Raw genomic sequence first — 23,067 nt, forward strand, 5'->3', positions numbered from 1 at the left:
CTAAGCACCGGTGTCCTGGAGGGCTGCCTGCCTGGCGTCTCTTTGGCAATGATTCACGGACTCTGGGGTTGGCATAACTACAGCCATCCTCCTTTCCCCACCCCCACTGTTTGAATACTGTTCTTATTCTCAAGAGATAGAAACTTGCTAGTCTGTGTTCTCTCCTTGAGAGATAAAAACCTGCCGGTCTCTGTTCTCTCCTTGAGCGATAAAAAGTTTCTTCTCTGTTCCCAAGGAACTGTAACTTGCCTTCCACAAAAACCAGGTGATGCTTGCTAGGCCAGTCACAAGGGCTAAACCCACCTCTAATGGGTGGCCATGATTCTGGCCTCTAAAAGTCATGCTCAAGGGGGAGTTGCTGCTGCTCCCCCCTCCCGCTGCTCTCCCTTCCTACTGCTGTTCTCTGAGCCAGAGAGAGCCTTGTCAGGTGCCTGGCAATAAATCTGCTTATGCCTCTACCTTTGATGTGCCCATGTGATCAGTCCTGCACCCGTTTTCTTTCATCTGGGAGGAAAGTAAGTTTCTAATACATATCTGGTAACTCAAAGTAGCTGGTCCCTGGACCACACTTAGGAAAACACTGGTGTAAGGCCAAGTTTGTGCTTGAAACCAAGGCAACCATTTAATTCCAAACTGCTTTCTACTGAGTGACTTCATGTGGATCAGTGACTGCAATGCTTTAGCTTTTCCAGACTGATAGGGTCACTGTGATAGGCAACAGTGTGGGCCCCTTCTGACAAAATAATCCTCCTCTGACCCAGAAGCCAAGAGAACACTAGAAGCATACATAAATTACTAGCTCAGCTCTAAGAATGAGCTTTACTGAATTTCCATCTGAATCTTAAGTGCCAGCTCAATAACTTGGGGGAAATGATATTAATTATAAAAGTGAAAGGAGGTTTCCTTGTTATAAAACCAATCATCTGAGCTGAGGATGCAAGCTCAGTGGAAAAGCCCTTGCCTAGCATGCACCAGGAGCTGTGTTTAATCCCCAATACTGGAAAAAAAAAAAAAAAGCTAAAGAAAATCCATTTTAGATAGAATTACCCAAGAATGATCCATACATTCGGGAAATTTGTTGTTGTTTGGTCTTACATGAGAACATCCTTAGTAGGGTTAGGGCTACAGCTCAGTGGTAGAGTGCTTGCCTAGCATGGCTTTGATCCCTAGTACCACCCACAAAAAAAAAGAACATCCCTACTAGTAAGCAGCAATTACTCTCTTCAAAACTTTTGAGCTCCACAGGGCGGCCATTACTATTCTGACTAGGTTAGTGGGCACCTGTTGTTTATGTCACTCCAGTTGTATCCTCTCTTCTGATGATGGCAGGTCATTCATTCTGCTCTGGACAACTACTCCATTGCATGGATCTTCACGGAGGCTGCCAATCACAGTGCTTCCCGGCCAAAGGATGTGAATCCATGACCCCAACTAGACCAATCAGACACTCTTCCTGGAATATACATGCCTGCCATCATCTTCAGGCCAGAACTCCTCACCAGCAGGGACCAGGTCTTACTCATCTCTCTATCTCTGATGCCTAGCACAGTGCCTGGCCATGAATATTCAGCACATTGAGTTCAATGAATTACACAGAAAATCAGGCACCTTAAACAAATGCTGAACTAAGTCTATCATTTTCCAACAGAATTCCGGAGAGGAGCAAATAGTGTGGTGTTTTGTAAGGGAAATGTCCACTTTAGTAGCTAGGAAATATGCATCGGAAATAGTATCCAAAGTTGCCATTTCTCTGTGCATTGAAGATGTCAATCAGTCCAATAAAATAAAGCCAGAAAAAAAGACAAAAGGAGAATTACCTCATTACCTCAACATCTGCTTGAACATAAGCAATCACACACTGGCTAATTTTTTTTAAGGGACATAATATAACTTTCTAGAAAGACATAATATAGCTAATTATACCATTCACTAGAAGGGAACATACAATGTTTTGAAGTAATTCAGAAGTGGGTGTGATTTATAAGACACAGAGCTTAGGGAATGGTAAGTATAAATTAGAGATTGTTCATATTATGACAGACTCCGTCACTGCATTTCACAACTTTTGTCAAAAGCAACCTCATTCACCACACCACTGAAGGCGTCACATGAGGGAAACTGCTGTCAGAGCTGCAGTTTAGACCTTCTTTCTGCATACCCTCCTGAGGAATGGGTTCGAATTTGAGACTTAAAACTCACTAAGGAAGGAACCATATGATGAAACTCAAACGCCCGATAAGCACATAAAAATACCTCCAATTTCACCAATAACAAGGGCAATACAAAATTTTAAAGGTACCATTTTGCCCACTTGGTTGGCAAAAATTCAGAAACTTGTCAAGCTGTCAAATTAGTAAGGATGGCTAACAGTCAATGTTAACCAGTACGTGGGGATAGAGGCTACTTGGGGAATGTGAACTGATATAGCCATATTAGGGGGCATTTTTTTCAATATTTGTTTTTTAGTTGTAGTTGGACACAATACCTTTATTTTATTTGTTTATTTTTATGTGGTGCTGAGGATTGAACCCAGGGCTTCATATGCACTCCACCACTGAGCTAAAATCAGCCCCCTATAGGGCATTTTTTTAACTGTCTAGCAGAACTTTATTATGTACATGACCTCTAACCCAACAATTTCACGTCTAAGAATCTATACTAGAAAAAAAATGGGTAATTGTACATTTATCAGTGTGATTATTTGATTAATGATATCTATGAGACAAAAAAAGAAAAAAAGCAAAGACAAAAATTTTCTAGTTCACTCCCTGGGCCCCCAGTGCCTAGCACATGGGCCCCACCTGTGGTAACCACATGGTATTTGTTAAAGGAAGGAAAACATGTGTTTACTTGGAATTAAAAAAGGAAACTAGTATATCTACTCAATGATGGTTCTTCTCCTTCCTATCAAACAGGGGTAGTGAAATGAGGACTCAAAGCGTTAATGGGTAGAACACACCAAAACTTTACAAAATTGATCATAATACTGGAGACACCCAAAGAGCCTGAGTTCTCATTTCAAATCCCTAGCTTTCCAGTTAGTTCCACAAGTCAAGCAACAATTAAATACTCTTGAAATAAGTTAACTGTTATCACAGTCAATGACCCAATAGTAAATACCCTGCTTTGAGATATATAAAATTTATACTATGGGCTGAAAAAAATCCTCACACCTGGATAACTAGACTCAACATCATTAAAAAAAAGTGTAATAAACACAAATTTCAAAGTCAACTATTCTATTACCTTTGATATGCCTTTAATCAAGGAAATATAGCCTCTGAAAATACCAACACCATGGATGTTTCCCAATACAATAGAAGAACCATAAACTTAGAAATACACCCTTTTTCCTCACTCCTTAATCCAACATGGAGACAGAGAACGTGTCCAAAATCAATTAAAAACAATTTGTGGGTTACTTGCAGTGTTAATCTACACTTAAAAATATATACAGAATGAAAAGGAAGTAACTTTTTATTATTCGAAGACTGAGCATCCATCAAGAGATGTGATATCCAGTAATACTAATAATGAAAGTTCCATGTGTCCAGGAATATGAATCAAGAGTCTAGAAATAACATTCAAATAGAATGCAGCCCTTAATAAAACTTGAGATTTCCTATAAAGGAAATTCTGCCCATCCAGCAGATTCACTGGTTCTTGACTTCATGCCCTCAGGCTAGTCTAGGCTGGGAAGTGAGGGTGCTAGGACCAAGAAAACTAACATCTCTCCAGCACATTCCAGATCCTAGATATCAAGGAGAAATGTGCAATGTCCACTTTAGAAAAGTTAAGTAATTTCCTCCAAGGTCACACAGTACATGGTCCTGTTAAGAATTTTTTGCGGGGCTGGGGATGTGGCTCAAGCGGTAGCGCGCTTGCCTGGCATGCTTGCGGCCCGGGTTCGATCCTCAGCACCACATACAAACAAAGATGTTGTGTCAGCCGAGAACTAAAAAATAAATATTAAAAAAATTCTCTCTCTCTCTCTCTCTCTCCTAAAAAAAAAAGAATTTTTTTCAAGGAGTACCCTTGCAGATGGGAAGATGGTGTAGTCAAGAAGCAACAGGTTATACATAGTACTGGACAGGACAATGTGACGTCTGGTTTAGTCCTTGTTTTTAGACAGGTAAGGCTTGACTGAAACCACAAGATCCAAGGAAGGGCGGACATTCCTCCAAGTTCACAAAGCAGAAGAACTGAGACTAAACACAGGGGATAGCCAAAGAGCAGGGCCCCTTTCATTTTCTGGCCATGTCAGCAAGTCACTCAGAGAAGCACAAGTACCTCCTCGTTTTTACTTCCTAAATCTCCATGTTCGGCTCCTTCTTGACCCACATTCTCAGACCACCCTTTGATCAGGGTAATAAGAATTTTTTTAAATATGTCAGATTAACAATGGCTCTCTGATCTGGCTTTGTTCAGAAGGGTGGTAATGATGAAAATGATTGAAACAGCTCTTTATTGAGGGATAATCCCCAGTTACAAGCAGTAGAGAAACGTGTGCACAGGGCCTGGCTGCCCTGTGCCCAGCGCCAACACTGTTCATTCAGGAAACCAGGCGCACAGGCAGGGTGTTGATTCACTGACTAATACACTGCTAAAAAATGGGAAGTGATAAAAACACATCGCGGCCTGAAAATCCTGGCTAAGGAAAGAGGAACTGCACCGACCCCAATGAAATGCTGGAAAGGCTGTGAAGCAGCGCTGCAGGCCCGCGAGCGCCCCAAATGTGCAAGGGTGGGGCCAAGGCCAGGAGCACGGCCAGCTGAGCCGCCCAGAGCCGCCCAGCGTCCGGCCCCACCCGCTTCTCCCGCGTGGAATGGGTGTCGCGCGCCCCGGTCCGCGCCAGGTCCTTGTCCCTGGCCCGGATCTCCAATTTCGGGCCAAGGCGGCAGCGCCTCTCCCACTGCGGGGCCCGACCCTCCCCGACACTCGCACCTCGTCTCGGCCTGCGCTCTACTGCAAGGTGACGGAGCTACCGGGTGACCGCGACGGCCGCAACGCCCCCCGCCCGGCTCCCACCTGCCGCAGACCCAGCTCGCCAGCCGTCCCCGCCCACGGGCCGCGGCTCCCACACCTGGCGCCCGCGGGCCCGCCTACCTTGCTCCTTCAGGCTGGTGATGAGCTGCAGCTGCTTCTCCTCGTCCGAGCTGTTCATTTTGGCGGGTGGGGCTGGGAATAAAAGGAAAGGAGGACAGGCGAGGGGGCCCCGGGGGAGGGGGAAGAAGAAGCAAGATGCCGGTGGCGTGCGGCGGCACTACCCGGAAGTTGGATCCGCTCCCGCTCCTCCTCCTCCCGGCACCGAGCGCGCGAGTGAGATCATCCCCACGCACCTTCCCGGCGGCCGCTTCACCTGCTGCGGGCGGCGGGCGGGGCCCCGAGGCGCTGGGCCGCGGTGGGGGCGGCGGCTGGCGGGGGCGGGAACAAGTGTCCCAGCCCGCGGCGGCCGCTGCGGCCCGGGATCCTCCCTGGAGGCCCGCGCCCAGGACGCGCAGGCGGGGGGCGCGCGGCCCTGCGTGTGGCCGCTGGGCGCTCCTGCACCCTTCTCCCCGCCTCCGCCCCCGGACACGCGCGTTCAGAGAAACACGGCCTTGGGTTCTTAGCGCCTGTGGGAACTCCACTTTGGACGCAGCGCGAAGGTCACACCCGCGCCACTAAGAGCCAACGATTTAGAGCGGGAAGTGGCGGGCACTAGAAGCCCCGAGTTCCCACGCAGTGGTCTTATCGGGGAGACCTTTAGGGGCTGGAAAACCTAGGGGCCTGCAAAGACAGCCTCAGGTTATACCTCAAGCACCTTGCGAAATAGAGCAAGGAGCGAAATAGGCCATCCTGCGCTTTGCGGGCCGCCCAGCTGGTAAGGTCACCACACAGTTGGGAGAGAGGCGTGGTAGTCGGATAACAGTTCTGGGGCCCTGGCAGGTAGGTTTCTGCACCTGACATCAGGTTTGAGAGGCTGGAACATGGGCCCTGAGGCGCGTAGGGATCTTATGGTTGGCTTGAGAGGACCTTCACTCTAGAGGGGGCGACCACTGCCTCTCAAATGCCTGAGGCAAACAGCTACCTGGCAGGAGAGCCTGGTGTTGTGAAATGAAGGCCAGCACTTGTTCCCCTTCACTGCCCTCTTGCCCTCTGCACTATTTAAACCCGGCTCTAAAATAGACCCTGACCAGGAGAGAGGCTGTAGGTCTGACTGGTTGAAGGGCAACTTTCCCCAGGCCCAAGTTGCTGGCTAACCTTTGGTCAAGTCTCCTGTGCTCTTTGAACTTCACCTAAAGGATGGGAAAAGTAATAATGCCTACTCTCCAGGAGAAGGGTAAGGATTGAACAGAGAAGAAAAAGATCAAAACGCCAAACCAGAATGCAGCATTTAGTTGCTGGTTTGTTTTTTTTTTTTTAATTACCGGTATGAGAAAGGGTTATGGTTGCTAATTATAAACTGAAACAGGCAAAGTTCTTTTACACTGATCAGTTAGCATAGAAAATAAATCCAACCTGGATTAGACCTATTGCACATCTTGATTTTTCTATCCTAAGCTCATAGGTAGGACACCAGCACAGTGCTTCTGATCACTCTTCATTTGATATTTTATGCAAATGTCCAACTCCATTTGCTGCGTTCCTCTCTCCGGTATAGATGGGCAGGAGGCCTGGTAATTTGATGAATCCTGTAACCAGTATCTTTCTCTTATTTCGAGTCAATAGTTAGTATATTGCTTACTATTGACTCGAAATAAACTGAAAAAATGGTTGCACTGCTTTCTGCTTTTATAAAAACGGCAATATAGTGTTTTAGCATGGGTCATTTGGTGGTAGAATGATCTAAAAATAGCAACAAAGTATTTTTTTTAGTGGAGTGAATTAAAAATTAAAAAATAATTGGTTTGAGTTTTTAATCATTCAATCCTTTCCCTAATTTTTCATAAAATAATTCAAAGTACTTGCAGATCAGCTGCAGTGATGATCTCCAGAAGACAACCACGTGGCCTTTTCCCTGAAACTGCATTTTAGTCCTCAGAATTGAAAGGGGCTAGAAGTATGAGCCAATCCAAACTTAACTCCACGAAAATGTCCTGCCACTGGGTATTTTGTGAAAAGAAATAATTTCTTTCCAGAGGGGAGTAAAATACAGGAGAACTGAGTGTCAAATCATGGCCATCTAGCTCTTGCATGGCAGTGGGGAAACATGCTAAACCTGAGCTGTCATTCTGACTGCTGGGCAATTTGGAAGAGTTCCCTCCAAACCTAAATAACCAGAGTATTTTCTCACATTCTACCAAACATAAGCAGAGTGTCCATTAGGTATTTGTATTCTTTTACAAAATTCCATTCTCTTAAATATCTGGTTTTATTGTGTACTCCAATTACACTTAGGTAATATTTTTGGAGTTTAAGGATGAGTTAATTATCAAATCTATAATAAAACTAAGTGTTCTGGTCCCACACTCAGTCCGAAGCCCCTTGAAATTAATTCCATTTACCCTCCTCTAAATTAAAATAGCCACCTGAAATACAATATGGTATTATCCTGAGGGCATGGTATGAATTATTAGGATGACTATTAGAGTTACTTATTGGGATGCAGATCTCCCATTACTTTATGGTTTATTTATATGATATGAATATTGATGAGAGGATAGAAGTGGTATAATTAGTTTTTGTTCTGTTAAATAATGCACATAGGGATTTATGTTACAGGCATCACATTAAAGCTATTAACCTGCATACAACATGCAATTTAAAACATTTAAAAATGAGTTTGTTTACATACATACATGTATATGTAGAGAGAGAAAAAATGCTTTCTAAAAATGAATTGAAAATATTTGTAAAAGTTCAAGAAAATTACTTTCTTTAGGCTACAAGAACAGGTCCAAGGGGTCTGGGTGGAGTGGGAGAGTGCTGTAGTAAAAAAGGATTCTTTCTTTAATATTTGTTTGATTTTTTCAGGTAATTAAAGTAAAATCACATTACATGTAATCCTTTGAAGTATACAGATAAATAAGATTAAAATATTTTAAAAAGTTGGCCCTCCTTGATCCACTCATTCTATATTAGTGGGTCCATCTTAAAAGGCTTCAGTACAGAGCTACTTATTGTTATGGTAATTATGATGCAAAAATGCAACATTGGAATATTATTTGGCAATTAAAAAAAGTACTGACACATGATACAACATGTATGAACTTTGAAAACTTTATACTGAGTGGGGAAAGACAGAGAAGTCCAGATAGTGTATGACTGCATCTATATAAAATGTTCACAATAGGAAAATCCATGGAAAGAGAAAGCTGATTAGAAATTTGTATGAAACTCAAGGCATGGTGGGGATTACAGAGAAAATAGAAAATGGCTATTGATAGGTATGTGGTTTCTTTCTGGGGTAATAAAAATGCTCAAAAAATGCTCCAGGCAATGACATTCTCAATAAGGCTCTGAAAACTCAGGAAATAATGCCAAGAATCAATAAATGGGATGGCATCGAATTAAAAAGCTTCTTTTGCACAGCAAAGGAAACAGAAATGAAGAAAGAATTTATAGAATGGGATAAAATCTTTGCTAGCTACTCTTCTGACAAAGGATAAATATCCAGAATACATAAAGAAATAAAAAAACTCAACAACAACAAAAAAGTTAATAAATAAACAAATGAACTAAACAGACACTTCTCAAAAGAAAAGATACAAATGACCAAAAATATGTGAAAAAAAAGATTCAAAATCATTAACAATTAGGGAAATGCCAATCAAAACTACACTAAGATTTCATCTCCACTCAAAATGGCAGCCATTGAGAATAGAAAGTTAAGAGTTGTATGTTTTCTCTCATATGTGGAAGCTAGAGAAGAGAAAGGAAAAAGAAGGTGTGTATGTGGGTGTCTCATAAAAACTGAAAGGAGATCAGTAGAGGAAAGAAACCAGGGGGCCAGGGTTGGGAAGAGAGGAGGGAAAGGAGAAATACTGGGGAATGATATTGGTCAAATTATATTGTTATATTGTGTGCATGTACGAATACGTAACAACAAATCCCACCATTATGTACAACTATAATACACCAATAAAAATACAGAAAAATTGTGCTCATGGTTGCACAATTCTATGAATGGATTAAAAACTATAGAACTATATACTTTAAATGGGAGAATTTGATGGCATGTAAATTATATTTCAATAAACCAGTTATAAAAGAACAGGTTTTTCAGCTATAATAACGAAAACTGCATGGTACTGGGCATAAAAACAGACTCATAGACCAATCATACAAAATAAAAGACACAGAGACAAACCCACGGAGATAAAGTCATCTCATCCTTGACAAACATGCCAAAAACATACATTGGAGAAAAGACAGACTTTTCAATGACTGATCCTGGGAAAACTGGTTATCCATATGTAGAGGAACGAAACTGGATTCTAATTCCTCACTCTGCACAAAAGTTAAATCAAAATGGATCAAAGACCTAGAAAATAGATCAGAAATTATGCACCTCCTAAAAGAAAACATAGGGTCAACACTCCAGCATATAGGCACAGGCAACGACTTTCTCAATGAGACCCCTAACACTCAGGAAATAATGGCAAGAGTTAATAAGTGGGATAGCATCAAATTAATAAGCTTCTGCACAGCAAAGAAAACAATTGGGAATGTGAAGAGAGAATCTACAGAATGGGAAGAAATCTTTGCTAGCTACTCTTCTGACAGAGGATTAAAATCCAGAATAGATAAAGAACTAAAAAACTTTACACCAAATAATCAAATAGCCCAATTAACAAATGGGCAAACATTTTAAGCAAACAAATCTCAAAAGAAGAGATATAAATGGCCAACAAATATATGAAAAATGTTCAACATCATTGGCAATTAGGGAAATGCATATCAAAACCACACTAAGATTTCATTACACACCAGTCATAATGGCAGTCATCAAGAATATAAATAATAGATGCCCCATTTCGGAGTTTCCCCAGAGCACCTCCTTGGATCTAATCCCTTTTTCTTAAAGTAACTCCTAGAGGCCTGGCTTTCTTTCCTAGTTTGTATCCCTAGAGACCCTATTTTGCCACTAACTTTGCTGCCTCAGTTATTTAATAGTAAAAAAGTAAAACCAAAGCCAATCAAAACAAAGAAACATCTCCCCAGATCCTTTTGGAAGTATGTCCTCTTCCAGAAAGACTGGACTATGCTGAATGATGTCATCTCCTCACGAGGCAAAAGAGTTCCTCATAAGCACATCTTAAAGTCTTCAAGAATGTTCAAGCAGACCTTGGAAGAAAAATAACATCATTACACTCTTTGGGCATTGCCACCATCATCAATGAAGAGGTATTAAGTGCTATGCTAAAAGAAGTATGTAGAGCATTATTAGAAGTGGATGTTAAACTAATGAAGCAACTAAGATAAAATGTTAAGTCTCCTATTGATCTTGAAGTGATAGCATCTGATCTTAACAAAAGAAAAATGATTCAACATGTTGTCTTTAAAGAACTTGTGAAGCTTGTAGACCCTGGAGTTAGAGCATGGACACCCAATGAAGGAAAACAGAATGTGACTATGTTGGTTGGATTCCAAGGGAGTGGTGAAACAACAATGTGTTCAGAATTAGCATATTATTACCAGAGGAAAGGTTGGAAGACCTGCTTGATACATGCAGACACATTTAGAGCAGGGACTTTTGATCAACTAAACCAGAATGCTACTAAAGCAAGTATTCTATTCTATGGAAGCTGTACAGAAATGAATCCTGTTGTCATTGCTTCTAAAGGAGTGGAGAAATTGAAAAATAACATTTTTTTGAAATTATTGTTGTTGAGACAAGTGTCTGCCACAAACAAGAAGACTCATTATTCAAAGAAATACTTCAAGTTGCTAATGCTATACAACCTGATAACATTGTTTATGTGATGGATGCCTCCATTGGTCAGGCTTGTGAAGCCCAAGCTAAGGCTAAGATAAAGTAGATGTAGCCTCAGTAAGAGTGACAAAACTAACAATCAATGAGGTGAAGAGAGAGCCTACATTTTGGAACAAATTTTTGCCACACACACATCAGATAGAGCACTAATCTCCAAGATATATAAAGAACTCAAGGGGGCTGGGCCTGTGGCTTGGGGGCTGGGGTTGTGGCTCAGAGGTAGAGCGCTCACCTACCATGCTTGAGGTACTGGGTTTGATACTCAGCACCCACTTAAAAATAAAATAAAGATATTGTGTTCACCTACAACTAAAAAATAAATATTAAAAAAAGAACTCAAGGGCTGGGGATGTGGCTCAAGCAGTAGCACGCTCACCTGGCATGCGTGTGACCCGGGTTCGATCCTCAGCACCACATACAAACAGAGATGTTGTGTCCGCCGAAAACTAAAAATTAAATATTAAAAAAATTCTCTCTCTCTCTCTCTCTCTCTCTCTCTCTCTCTCTCTCTCTCTCTGTCTCTCTCTCTCTTAAAAAAAAAAAAAGAACTCAAAAAACTTAATACTAAAAAAACAAACAACCCAATCAATAAATGGGCTAAGGAGCTGAACAGACACTTCTTAGAAGAAGATATACAACCAATCAACAAATATATGAAAAAATGTTCAATATGTCTAGTAATTAGAGAAGTGCAAATCAAAACTAGTCTAAGATTTCATGTCACTCCAGTCAGAATGGCAGTTATCAAGAATATAAATAACAATAAGTGTTGGCAAGGATCTGGGGAAAAGGCACACTCATACATTGCTGATGGGACTGCAAATTGGTGCAACCACTCTGGAAAGCAGTATGGAGATTCCTTATAAAACTCAGAATGGAACCACCATTTGACCCAGCTATTCCACTCCTCTGTCTATATAAAGCAGCCACATCAGTGTTTATAGAAGCTCAATTCACAATAGGTAAACTGTGGAAGCAACCTAGACGCCCTTCAATAGATGAATAAATAAAGAAACTGTGGTATATATACACAATGAATATTACTCAGCATTTTAAAAAGAATAAAATCATGGCATTTCCAGATAAATGGATGGAATTGGAGAATATCCTGCTAAGGAAAGTAAGCCAATCCCCCCAAACCAAAGGCCAAATGTTCTCTCTGATAAGTGGATGCTGATCTATAATGGGGTTGGGGAGAAATGGGAAAAAATGGAGGAACTTTGATTGGGCAAAGGGGAGTGAGGGTAGGGGAGGAAGTATGGGGGCAGGAAAGATGGTGGAATGTGATGGACATTACTACCCTAGGTACATGTATGACTGCACATAGGGTGCAACGCTACATCGTGTACCATCAGAGAAAAGTTATGCTGCTATTGTGTACAATGAATCAAAATGCATTCTGTTGGGCTGAGGTTGTGGCTCAGTGGTAGAACGCTTGCCTAGTACATATGAGGCACTGGGTTTGATACCCAGAACCACATAAAAGTAAACAAAATAAAGGTATAAAAATATTTTAGAAAAGTGCATTTTGCTGTCATTTATACCTAACTAAAATAAATAAATTTTTTTTAAAAAAAAGAGTGATGAAATTTGATGGTCATGCAAAAGGAGGTGGTGCACTCAGTGCGGTTGCTGCCACAAAAAGTCCAATTGTTTTCATGGGTACAGGGGAACATATTGATGACTTTGAGCCTTTCGTCAGCAAACTTCTGGGTATGGGTGACATTAAAGAACTGATAGATAAAGTCAATGAGTTGAAATTGGATGAAATGAAGGACTCATAGAGAAGTTGAAACATGGTCAGTTTACATCATAAGACATGTATGAATGATTTCAAGATGTCATTAAAATGGACCCATTCAGTCAGATCTTGGGGTTGATCCCTGGTTTTTGGAACAGATTTTATAAGCAAAGGAAATGAACAAAGGAGTCAATGTCAAGGATAAAGAAATTAATGACAATAATGGATAGTATAAATGATCAAGAACTGAACAGTACAGATGGCACCATGGTTTGTAGTAAGCAAACAGGAAGAACCCAAAGAGGAGCACAAGGATCAGGCGTGTCAACAAGAGATGTTCAGGAACTTTTGATGTAATATATCAAGTTCACACAGATAGTAAAAAAGATGGGAGATATCAAGGGACTTTTCAAAGGTGATGACATGTCTAAGAATGTGAGCCAATTACAGATGGCAAAATTGAATCAACAAATGGCCCAAATGATGGATCCAAGAGTTCTTCATCACATGGGTGCCATGGCAGGACCTCAGTCAGTGAAGAGGCAGTTTCAACAGGGTGCAGCTGCCAATGTGAAAGGCATGATGGGATTCAATAATATGTAAAGAAGATGATTTAATATAAACTGACTTGGTTGATTACATTATGTGCTGAGACCTCAGAGATTTCCCTCCATTTTGCAAACAGGGAAAAAAGAGTATTTTTCTTGCCTTCTTTTTCTTTGCGTTTTCACACATACACACACACACACACACACACACACCTTTTTTTTCCCTTTCTTTCTCCTTCCCTCCCTTCTTTTCATGTAAGGGAGGAATATAGGGTTTTTGTGAAAATTATATTTCTGTTTGAAAATTTTTCTTTTAGTTTTCATCATCTTAACCCTCCTTAAGTTAAACAAATCACGATGTCAAATTTTAGTACTTCAACGGTTTTAATCGTCTCAAAGGCCAAACATTACATTTGTAAACAGTCCTGGTCAATAAGTTACATGATGTCTCAATAAAAGTGCTGTAAAATAAACTTCAAAATGATTATTAAAAGAAAGAATGCAAATAATAAACTTGTCCAATCTCCCCCCAAGATTCCTTATCTTTCACTGATGATCATTCAGTTTCTTAAAATTTGCTTCCAGTAAAGGGGTACTTATGTGCCGCAGTCTGGCTGGGCACAAATCACCCAGCCGCCACAAAGCACTTGTATGTTCAAACAGGAAACTTTATTGCCTGAACTCCAACAGCACTCCGCGCACACTCCCCAGGAACTCTCCCAAACGCCACCCACGCGGCTCCTCTCCGGCACACCACACCAACAGGAACTCCCTCTACTGGAACTTCCCCAATCAACACAACTCCCCAGGAAATCCTCGCCAGAACTCCAAAGTAGTGGGCAGCAGGGGTCTATATACAATTGAATCAATCCAACATCATCTTAATGGCTTGCCTCACAACCATTACTTCTGGCAAAATGCCTGGGGCCATTCCGATTGGCTGTGGCTCTCAACACTTATGAAGCTCTCAAACCAGTTTATTCCATTTTTAAACAACTCTAATTGCTAGAGGATATATCTAATTGCCTACTTCTGTCTCCCTCCTGCCTCCAGAATGACACAGGAGAGTTGTCGACAGGACTGTCTTAACGACTCAAATTAGTGAGCATGGATTCACTAAGGTTTTCTCTTTTTCTGTTCCAAATACCACCAACCCTGTCACACATTCCTCAGACGTGAAGATTTTGGAAACCCTCCCCATTCTTGTCATCTTCCTCTGGATATGTTTCAGACTCTCACTATCCTTCTTAAAATTCACTATGAAATAAATACAATAAATGAACAATATATAATTAATACCATTGCATCTGAAGACAGCACACATAAGGAACCAGAACCTTTGGCAATTTGGCAACATCAATCTCCCTAGGGGAAATAAAATGAATAAACTTATTTTTAAAAAGAATACAAATAATAATACATGCTGGAGAGGATGTGATGAAAAGGAATTTTATACTGTGATGGGATTGTAAATTAGTACAACCACTATGGAAATCAGGTTCCTCAAAAGGCTAGGCGTGAAACCACCGTATGAACCAGCTGTACCACTCCTGGGTATTTATCCTGAAGAATTAAAGTCATCTTACTACAGTGATACATGCCTGCCCATATTTATAGCAGCACAATTCACAATAGCCAAACCATGGAACCAGCCTAGGTGTCCATCAACAGGTGAATAAATAAAAAAGAATGTAGTTATATATACAAAATGGAGTTTTATTGAGACATAAAGAAAAATGAAATTATGTTATTTGCAGGGAAATGACTGGAACTAGAGAATATTATGTTAAGTGAAATAAGTTCAACTCAGAAAGTCCAGGGTCATGTGTTTTCTCTCACATGTGGAAGCCAGAGAGAAAAGAGAAAAAGAAAGGTGGAGGTGGATCACCTAAAAATCAAAGGGACATTAGTAGAGAAAAGAGACCAAGGGGTGGAAGGTGGGGAAGAAAAGGGAACGTGCTGGTGAGGGATATTGGCCAAATTATATTGTTGTACTGTGCACATGTACAAATATGTAACAAATCTTATCAGTATGTACAACTATAATGCACCAGTAAAAAAAAAAAAAAGTGGGAAAAAATCAGATTTTCACATTCTTAAACATGTTTCTTCTGCAAATATTTTAATTTTTCAAATATTTGTGTACGTAATACTTTGTTCTACTTTTTACTAAACAGTATTTCTTTTTTGTGTAGTACTGTGGTTTGAACTGAGGGCCTTGTGCATCTACACAAGTTCTCTGCGACTGAGCTACATTTTTGTTCTTTTTGTAATTTTGAGGGAGAGCCTCACTAAGTTGCCCAGGCTTTCCTCCAACTTGTTATCATTCTGCCTCAGCATTTCAAGTTAGCCGGGATTATAGGTGTGTGCCACCACACCCAGCAACTAAACAGTATTTTGTTATGTACTTCTTCTTAAGCAAACTTAGTCCTGTTCTTCCATTAATCAAGTAATACTAGCCATTCTCAAATTCTTAGACATTTGGGTTGTCACTAAAATTTGTCTGTAAATAATGCACATGAATACAAGGCCCACATCTAGACATATTGTAGTGGAGCTGCTAAAAGATAACATCAGCCACAGAGGACGGGAGTTGTAGCTCAACAGTAATTTTGTGCTTGTCTAGCACATGTGAGGCCCTGGGTTCAATCCCCAGCACTGGGGGAAAAATAAAAGCAAAAACCAAGGAAAAATACACATTACATATACATTTACAATAGCACTAAAAAAATGTACTTATGTATATAAACCCAGCAAAATTTGTGGAAGATCTAGATGCTAACCAAGTATAAAGCATTGATGAAAAATCAAAGACTAAATAAATGGAGAGATATATTCATTTTGAAGACTATATTTCTAAGACATCAATTCTCCTCAGTGGGTCTCTAGATCCAATATAATCCCAATCAAAATCCCTACAAGCTCATTTAGAGTCTCAATCCTCTGATTCTAAAATTTGTATGGAAAGACCAAAGATCTAGAATAGCTAGGATGACTCTGAAAAAGAACAGTCAGACTTTGTTTGAACAAACTTAAGCTACTGATTTCAGGTAGCTGATTACTGTAGCTTTAACTCAGCATAAAGCTATAGTAATCAAGACAATGAAGTACTGGCAAAAAGACATACTAAAAATTGAACAGAACGGCCAAGTCAGAAGTATGTCCACAAAATGCAGTCAACCTCTTTTTTAAGCAGCAAAATCAATTCAATAGAAAAAGAATATTTTTTTCTCACAAATAGTGTAGAACACCTAAAAATCCACATACAAAAATAAACCTCAACACATACCTTACATAAAAATTAATTCAAAATAAAATATAGACTGAAATTCAAAACCTAAAACAGTAAAACATTTAAAGAGAAACACAGAAGAAAATCGTGTAACCTGAGGCTTGACAATTAATTCCAAATATAATACCAAAACATGATTAATTTAAAAAGCTGATATTTTAGGTTCTACTAAGATTAAAAGAAGTTGGAGATTATGAAGACTTGCTATAGATTAATATATTTGCAAGTCACATACTTGATTAAGTGTTTGTATTCAAAATATAAGAACTCTTAAAACTTGATAATTAAAAAACCAAACTTTTTATTGGCAAAAATATTAATAGATATGTTACCCAAAAAAAGATTCTTAAACAGCAAATAAGCATATGAAAAGATGCTCCACATCATTTGAAACTAGGGAAATGAAAATTAAAACAACAATGAGATAATACTGAATTTCTGTTAGGATGGCTAAAATTGAAAAAGGACAATAGCAAATGTTGATAAGAATGCAGATCAACAAAAACTCTCTTATTACTGAAGTAACTTAAAATGGCACAGCCATTTTGAAAGACAATCAGTTACTCCTTATAAAATTAAACATACCAGGTATAGCACGCTTGTGATCCTAGTGGTTTGGGAGGTGAGGCAGGAGGATCACCAGTTCAAAGCCAACCTCAGCAATTTAGCAAGACCCTAAGTGTTATGCTTTTGATGTGAGATGTCCCTCAAAAGCTTATGTGTGAGACAATGCAACACTGTTTGGAGGAGAAATGATTGGGATATGAGAGCCTTAACCCAATCAGTGAATTCATTCCCTGATAGGGATTAACTGAGTGGTAACTGAAGGCAAGTAGGAGGTGGCTGGAAGAAGTGGGTCATTGGGAGCATGCCTTTGGGGTATGTATTGAGTGAGCTGAGCTTAGTCTCTCCCCGTTTCCTGATCATCATGTGAGTCACTTCTCTCCGCCACATTCTTCTGCCACCATGTTCAGCCTCACCTGGAGCCCGAGGAATGGAGCCCGCTAAAATGGTGAGCCCCTGAATAAACCTTCCCTCCTCTAAAACTGTCCTCATTAGGTCTTTTAGTCACAGCAGCAAAAACAAACTGACTAAAATACTAAGCAACTTAGTGAGACCCTATCTCAAAATAAAAATTAAAAAAAGGGCTAGGGATATAGCTCAGTGCTCAAGCACTCCTGGGTTAATTCCTTGGTATAAACAAACAAACAAACAAACATTTAGCATACAATCCAGCAATCTTACACCTCCAGATTTATCCAAATGAACAAAAACTTATGTTCATAGATAAATATATATATATATATATATATATATATATATATATATATATATATAATTTTTTGTAAATGTTTGATTCATAATCACCAATAATGGGAAATGACCAAGAAGTCCCTCAATGGGTAAATGAATAAACAGATTATAGTACATCCACAAAATGGAACATATACATCGATTTAAAAAAAAAATGAGCTACTTAGTCACACAGCAATCTGTATAGATGTTAAATACATTTTGTTAAGTTGAATAATCCAGACCCCAAAGACAGTATTACTAATGCATGACATTACTTCACTAAAGAGGAACAGTAAAAACAACCTTACCTGAGTAATGTAAGAAAACAGAATTTTCACTGAATACCGTAAATCTAAAGAGAAAAGAAACTGTCCATAAATACAAGTTGATAAATTTGCCTCATACTGGAGTATGGATTTGCAATTCTGAAACTTCTCTACAGGTATAGTAGAGTTGAATAAATAAGTCAATAAACCATAGATGATGGGCCGTGGGTTTCTCACTGTCAGATAGATAAGTTAGCCAGTTCTGCTGCAGCATGTCTTATGCATTCTTAAAAATCATCATGCTGTGCAGAACTGCACAATAAAAACCATAGATGTCATGGGGGAAATGAGATTAGAAGCACAGCACTTAAATGCTTCTCCAACCACAAATAAATAGAATATAGAGAACCTAATAAAATCAGTAGCATCATTTTACACAGGTTAAATGATTAAGAAATGCATAATGCTACAATTAATTGGGCATTTGGCTTGAAAAACACCCAGTGTTCATGAGCATGGGCATCCTGAAGGCTGCATCTTTGGAGTCATTGTGAAGTGGTGGGGGAAGGGTTGTCTGAAATCCATTGGGAAAGTGGTAACACTGTCTGTGGATGGGTGTAACTCCTTGTCCACAGTTTGATGTTTGGACTCCAACATCACAGTCTTTCACAGTATTATTTCCTGAGGCTTTTTTTTTTTCTGAATTTGATTCGTAGGTCTTTCAAGGAAAGCATTTATAACCAAATTAGAATATCAATACAATATAGAGCATTCTCCAATTAACTTCTATACCACCATTAGAACTTCTCTTCCTGCATTCTCAGCTGGGCTTGCTTTTCCATGCTGAACTCTGAAATTACAGCTGAAGGTTTTGGAAATTGTGGTCATATTTGCAACCACTAACCCAGCCACTATCAGCACCAAAAGGAACCACTTCTGCAGGATGTGGCAATTTCAGATATCCTGCTTGCTTTGTGATTGTGAGAAAAGATGCTTCTGTTTTTTTTCTGTTTGTGCTCAATTCATAAACTCAACAATCTTTCATTTCTTCTAATTCTTTAGACCTTGTTCTTATTGACGTCACAGTACTTGAGTTTATGCCATTGTAGATTATTTTTATTTTCATAGTATTATCTCTGATGGTCCACATGTGGATCCTTTTATGCTTGTTGAATGAGAGATATTATTTGTCCTTTTATTTCTTTCAAAAACACTTTATTATTCCAATCCTTTCCACAATACATATGGCTTTCCCTTTGCATTCATTGCTTGGTGTTTTTGAACCAGGACACTTAAATGTGTTTGGGGTATAGGAGGTGTGATGTATATGTCACTCCCTCATAAATGCAAAAGAGCAACTGCTGCAGTCTGGCTGGGCACAGAATCACGAGCCACTCAAGCAGGAACAAAACTTTATTTTTGAAAATGCCCCCAATATCTCATATGCGTCCGGCAAGCAAGCTGGTCCACCACGTGGTCTTTCTGATTTCCAAGTAATTTTGATTGTCTCAGTGGCCCTTTCTGAAAACCCAATCCATGTCTATTTATTTCTTGATCTATTTGAATTGGTGCTGTCATACCTTGTTCTTGTTCTCTTAATCTTTTTTCTTTCCTAAAGCCTTGTCTAGCCCTAGTAGTGGGCGCTTTAGGATTGATGTTATTTGTTAATGTCAATCCTAATTGATCTAGGACATCTCGTCCCCATAAATTTACGGGAAGATGATACAATACATAGGGCTGTATAGTTCCTTCACATCCTTCAGGATCCCTCCAATCTAATACCATAGCACTTCTATGGGGATTTGTTGCCACTCCTAGGCCTCGAAGCGTTTGAGTGGCTTGTTGTAATGGCCAATGTTTTGGCCATTCTTGACGAGATATGATGCTGAGGTCAGCACCTGTGTCCAGCAGCACATTAAAGTCATGTCCTTGAATATTTAATTTTAGCATTGGGCGAGAATCTAAATCTAAAGACAGCATAGCCCAATCTACACCTGTGGAGCCTAATCCCTTGGAATCTCTTTCTACATTACAACTGGAAAATTTATCATGCAGGCTGGGTATTATTAATAACTGTGCTATTCTATCTCCTGATGAAATTACTGATATACCTCTTGGAGAACTAGCTATAATTTTTATTTCACCTTCATAATCGGGATCAATTACCCCAGGACTTATGATATCATAAGTCCTTTTAGTGTAGAAGAACTGCGTCCCAATAATAAGCCTACTGTTCCCTGGGGAAGAGGTCCTTTTACTCCTGTGGGAATGATTTGAACTCCCATCTCTGGAGTTAGTACTGCTCTGGCAGAGGCGCAGATGTCCAGCCCTGCGCTCCCTCTAGTTTGTCTGATGAGGGATTTAATGGATAATGCGTCCTGGGCACTACCTTGATGGTGCTGCTGGGTTCCTCCATTGCCCCGTATATTTGTGGTTTTGGGCCCCGGGGCATTGGGCCCTCTGGTCCGTTTTTTGGCAATGGAGCCTGATACCTTTCTCCACGATATCGTGGGTAAACACTTGGTCCTTGTCCATTTTTTGATAACGGAATACTCTCTATGGTGGTTTGAGAACGGCATTCATTAGCCCAATGTCTCCCTCTATGGCATCGTGGGCAAATACCCGGTATTCTATTCCTTTGATACCCAGCTTTGTTAAACCCTCCTCCTATGGGGCAACTCCTTTTAAAATGTCCTGTTTGATTACAATTATAGCATGTTTTTGGCCTGGCATCTAAAGCCTGTTGTACTGCTGCTAAGACTTGCCCTTGTTCATTAATGTCTCTACATAATTTAATATATGTGTTTAAATCTTCATGTCTCCATGGTCTAATGACCTCTCTGCAGCAACGATTTGCTTGGTCATAAGCCAGTTGTTTTATAAATGGCATTGCCTGTTCTGTATTTCCAAATATTCTAGAAGCTGTCTGAATAAGCCTATCTACAAATTCAGCGTAAGGTTCATTAGTTCCTTGTATTACCTTAGATAATTGACCTTGTAAATCTCCATGCCCCTGTAAAGTTTTCCATGCCCTAACTGCATCTACAGCAATTTGTGCGTATACGCCAGGGTCATATTCAATTTGCTGTCTTTGACCCTCATAAGGTCCCTTTCCTAATAACATCTCTAGATTTCTTTGAGGGTAACCGGCTGCTGCATTTCGCCTAGCTGTCTCCATGCAAAATTCCTCATTGGCAACCTTCCATAACAAATATTGTCCTCCATTTAGCACAGATCGACACATGTTAGCCCAATCTGCTGGTGTCATGTCCAAGTTGGTAATAGATTCGACCATACTTATGGTAAAGGGTGCTTGCGGACCATAGGTTGTTACAAGCAACAAAAGATAACTTTGTTGAAGACATGTGATGACTAAGGTAGCTATTGAAATGTGAGTGTGCACACAGGTTTTTTTTGTATTCTACGTCAGCCTAATTACACTGGGTGTAGTTTCTTCTATTGATTTAGCATTCCTCGTAGATGAAATCATGCAAAAGTGAATTTCTGTTTCCCAAGCAAACATTGCTATCATAACCATATCAATACGGAAGAAAGGAAGTCTAAAATGAATGTTGTGATGCTGGAGTACAATCAAAGATATCAGTGTGAATTCATGTTTCTTTTAATAGTAGACAAATAGGTAAGTAGATGAAGATGTGTGTGTGTGCATGGGTTAATGCACATCACTATCTCCTCTCTTCATCCACTGAGAAGGCCTAGACACAGAGTTATACCAGTATCCATGAGCACAACCTAAACCAGATCTTGATTCCTAAATGCGATTATGTAAGAAAGGGAGCCAGAACTCCTCAGGGAAATGGTTAATTCTGAGGCTTAAGCAGGAGGGATATAAGATGATACAATATGAGCAGGGAGTATATTGTCCATATTGATAGAAGTCAAATCATTATGTATAATTCCTCATAATTATAATGAGGAAGAAAGAACTCCAACTAATATATGTAAATAGTCCCCCTCCATGAGGCAGAATTTAATCTCCTTTCTTTATATGTAGGCTAGACTTAGAGACTTGCTACCAAAGGGAAGAAATGGAAAAGTAAAAATAGTAACTTTAAAATGGAGAGACTTAGCAAACAGCATTTGAATGGAGTGATCAAGGTTAAGTCACAGTGATATGTCATGTTGACAGCTTGTGCCCACTGATATGACATGATAAGAAAGGTATTCCCTTTCTTGGTATTTTTCCTAAACCAATAACCTCAATCTATTAAGAAAAAAATGTGAAGGAAGCACAAATTGAGGGACATTTTACAAACTTCATGACCGGTACTCTTCAAAACTACTAGATTGTAGAAAACATGGAAAGACTGTCATAGACCAGAGGAGAGGAAACAGGCATGACCAAGTGATGTGGTATCCTGGAGCGGACCCTGGAACAGAAAAGGGGCATTAGTGGACACACTGGTAAAATCCTAATAGAGTTACATTTAAGAGGATTTGTGCCCATGTTAATCTCTCAGTTTTGACCAATACAATGATCATTTACCTCATGGGCTAGGTAAAGGGTGCATAGGAATTCTAGGTATACTTGTACTATCTTCACAAGTTTTCTATAAATTTAAAATTATTCCAGAATAAGAAGTTAAAAATCAATTGGCATCCACCATATTAATGGCAAAAAATAAAAATCAATATGATTCAGATCACATATAAATAATTTATGTCTATGTAATTACAATTAGCAGAGAGTCAAACTTTAAAATTATTCCAGTTTTAATAACACTGAAAATAATGAAATCATTTAGCTTTACCAAAAATGTTATGTGAGATCTATACACTGAAAAATTTTTAAAAACTGCTGAAAAGTCAAAGACATAAATAAATAAAATGTTATACCACGCTCATGGACTAAAAGACAATATGGTTAAAATACCACATTCATCTATGCACTTAATGTGATTCCAATTAAAATTCCAGTAGGTGTTTTTTGTAGAAAATGTAAAGTCAATTCTAAAGTTTATGGCAAAGAAAGGATATAGAATAACCAA

The 23,067-nt window shown here is 39.6% G+C and overlaps 1 protein-coding gene and 1 pseudogene across 4 annotated transcripts in view; one reads left to right on the forward strand and one right to left on the reverse strand.

Moving 5' to 3' along the window:
• Window positions 1-5,483, reverse strand: part of SHTN1 (shootin 1) — a 96,162-nt gene extending 90,679 nt beyond the window's left edge. For all 3 annotated transcript variants that reach the window (XM_081268195.1, XM_081268194.1, XM_081268196.1), the window contains exon 1: window positions 5,107-5,483. In XM_081268195.1, the coding sequence (XP_081124321.1) occupies window positions 5,107-5,164 (58 nt within the window). In that variant the 5' untranslated portion in view covers window positions 5,165-5,483. The remainder of the gene's footprint in view (window positions 1-5,106) is intronic.
• Window positions 5,484-6,297: 814 nt separating this feature from the next.
• LOC308634436 (signal recognition particle subunit SRP54-like) lies at window positions 6,298-13,259 on the forward strand (annotated as a pseudogene). The gene is made up of 4 exons: window positions 6,298-6,319; window positions 10,265-10,957; window positions 12,495-12,909; window positions 13,072-13,259. The product of its transcript is annotated as a signal recognition particle subunit SRP54-like (transcript).
• Window positions 13,260-23,067: the final 9,808 nt, after the last annotated feature.

The sequence above is a fragment of the Spermophilus citellus genome (assembly GCF_964194105.1).
Source record: "Spermophilus citellus genome assembly, chromosome: 15".
NCBI lineage: Eukaryota > Metazoa > Chordata > Mammalia > Rodentia > Sciuridae > Spermophilus > Spermophilus citellus.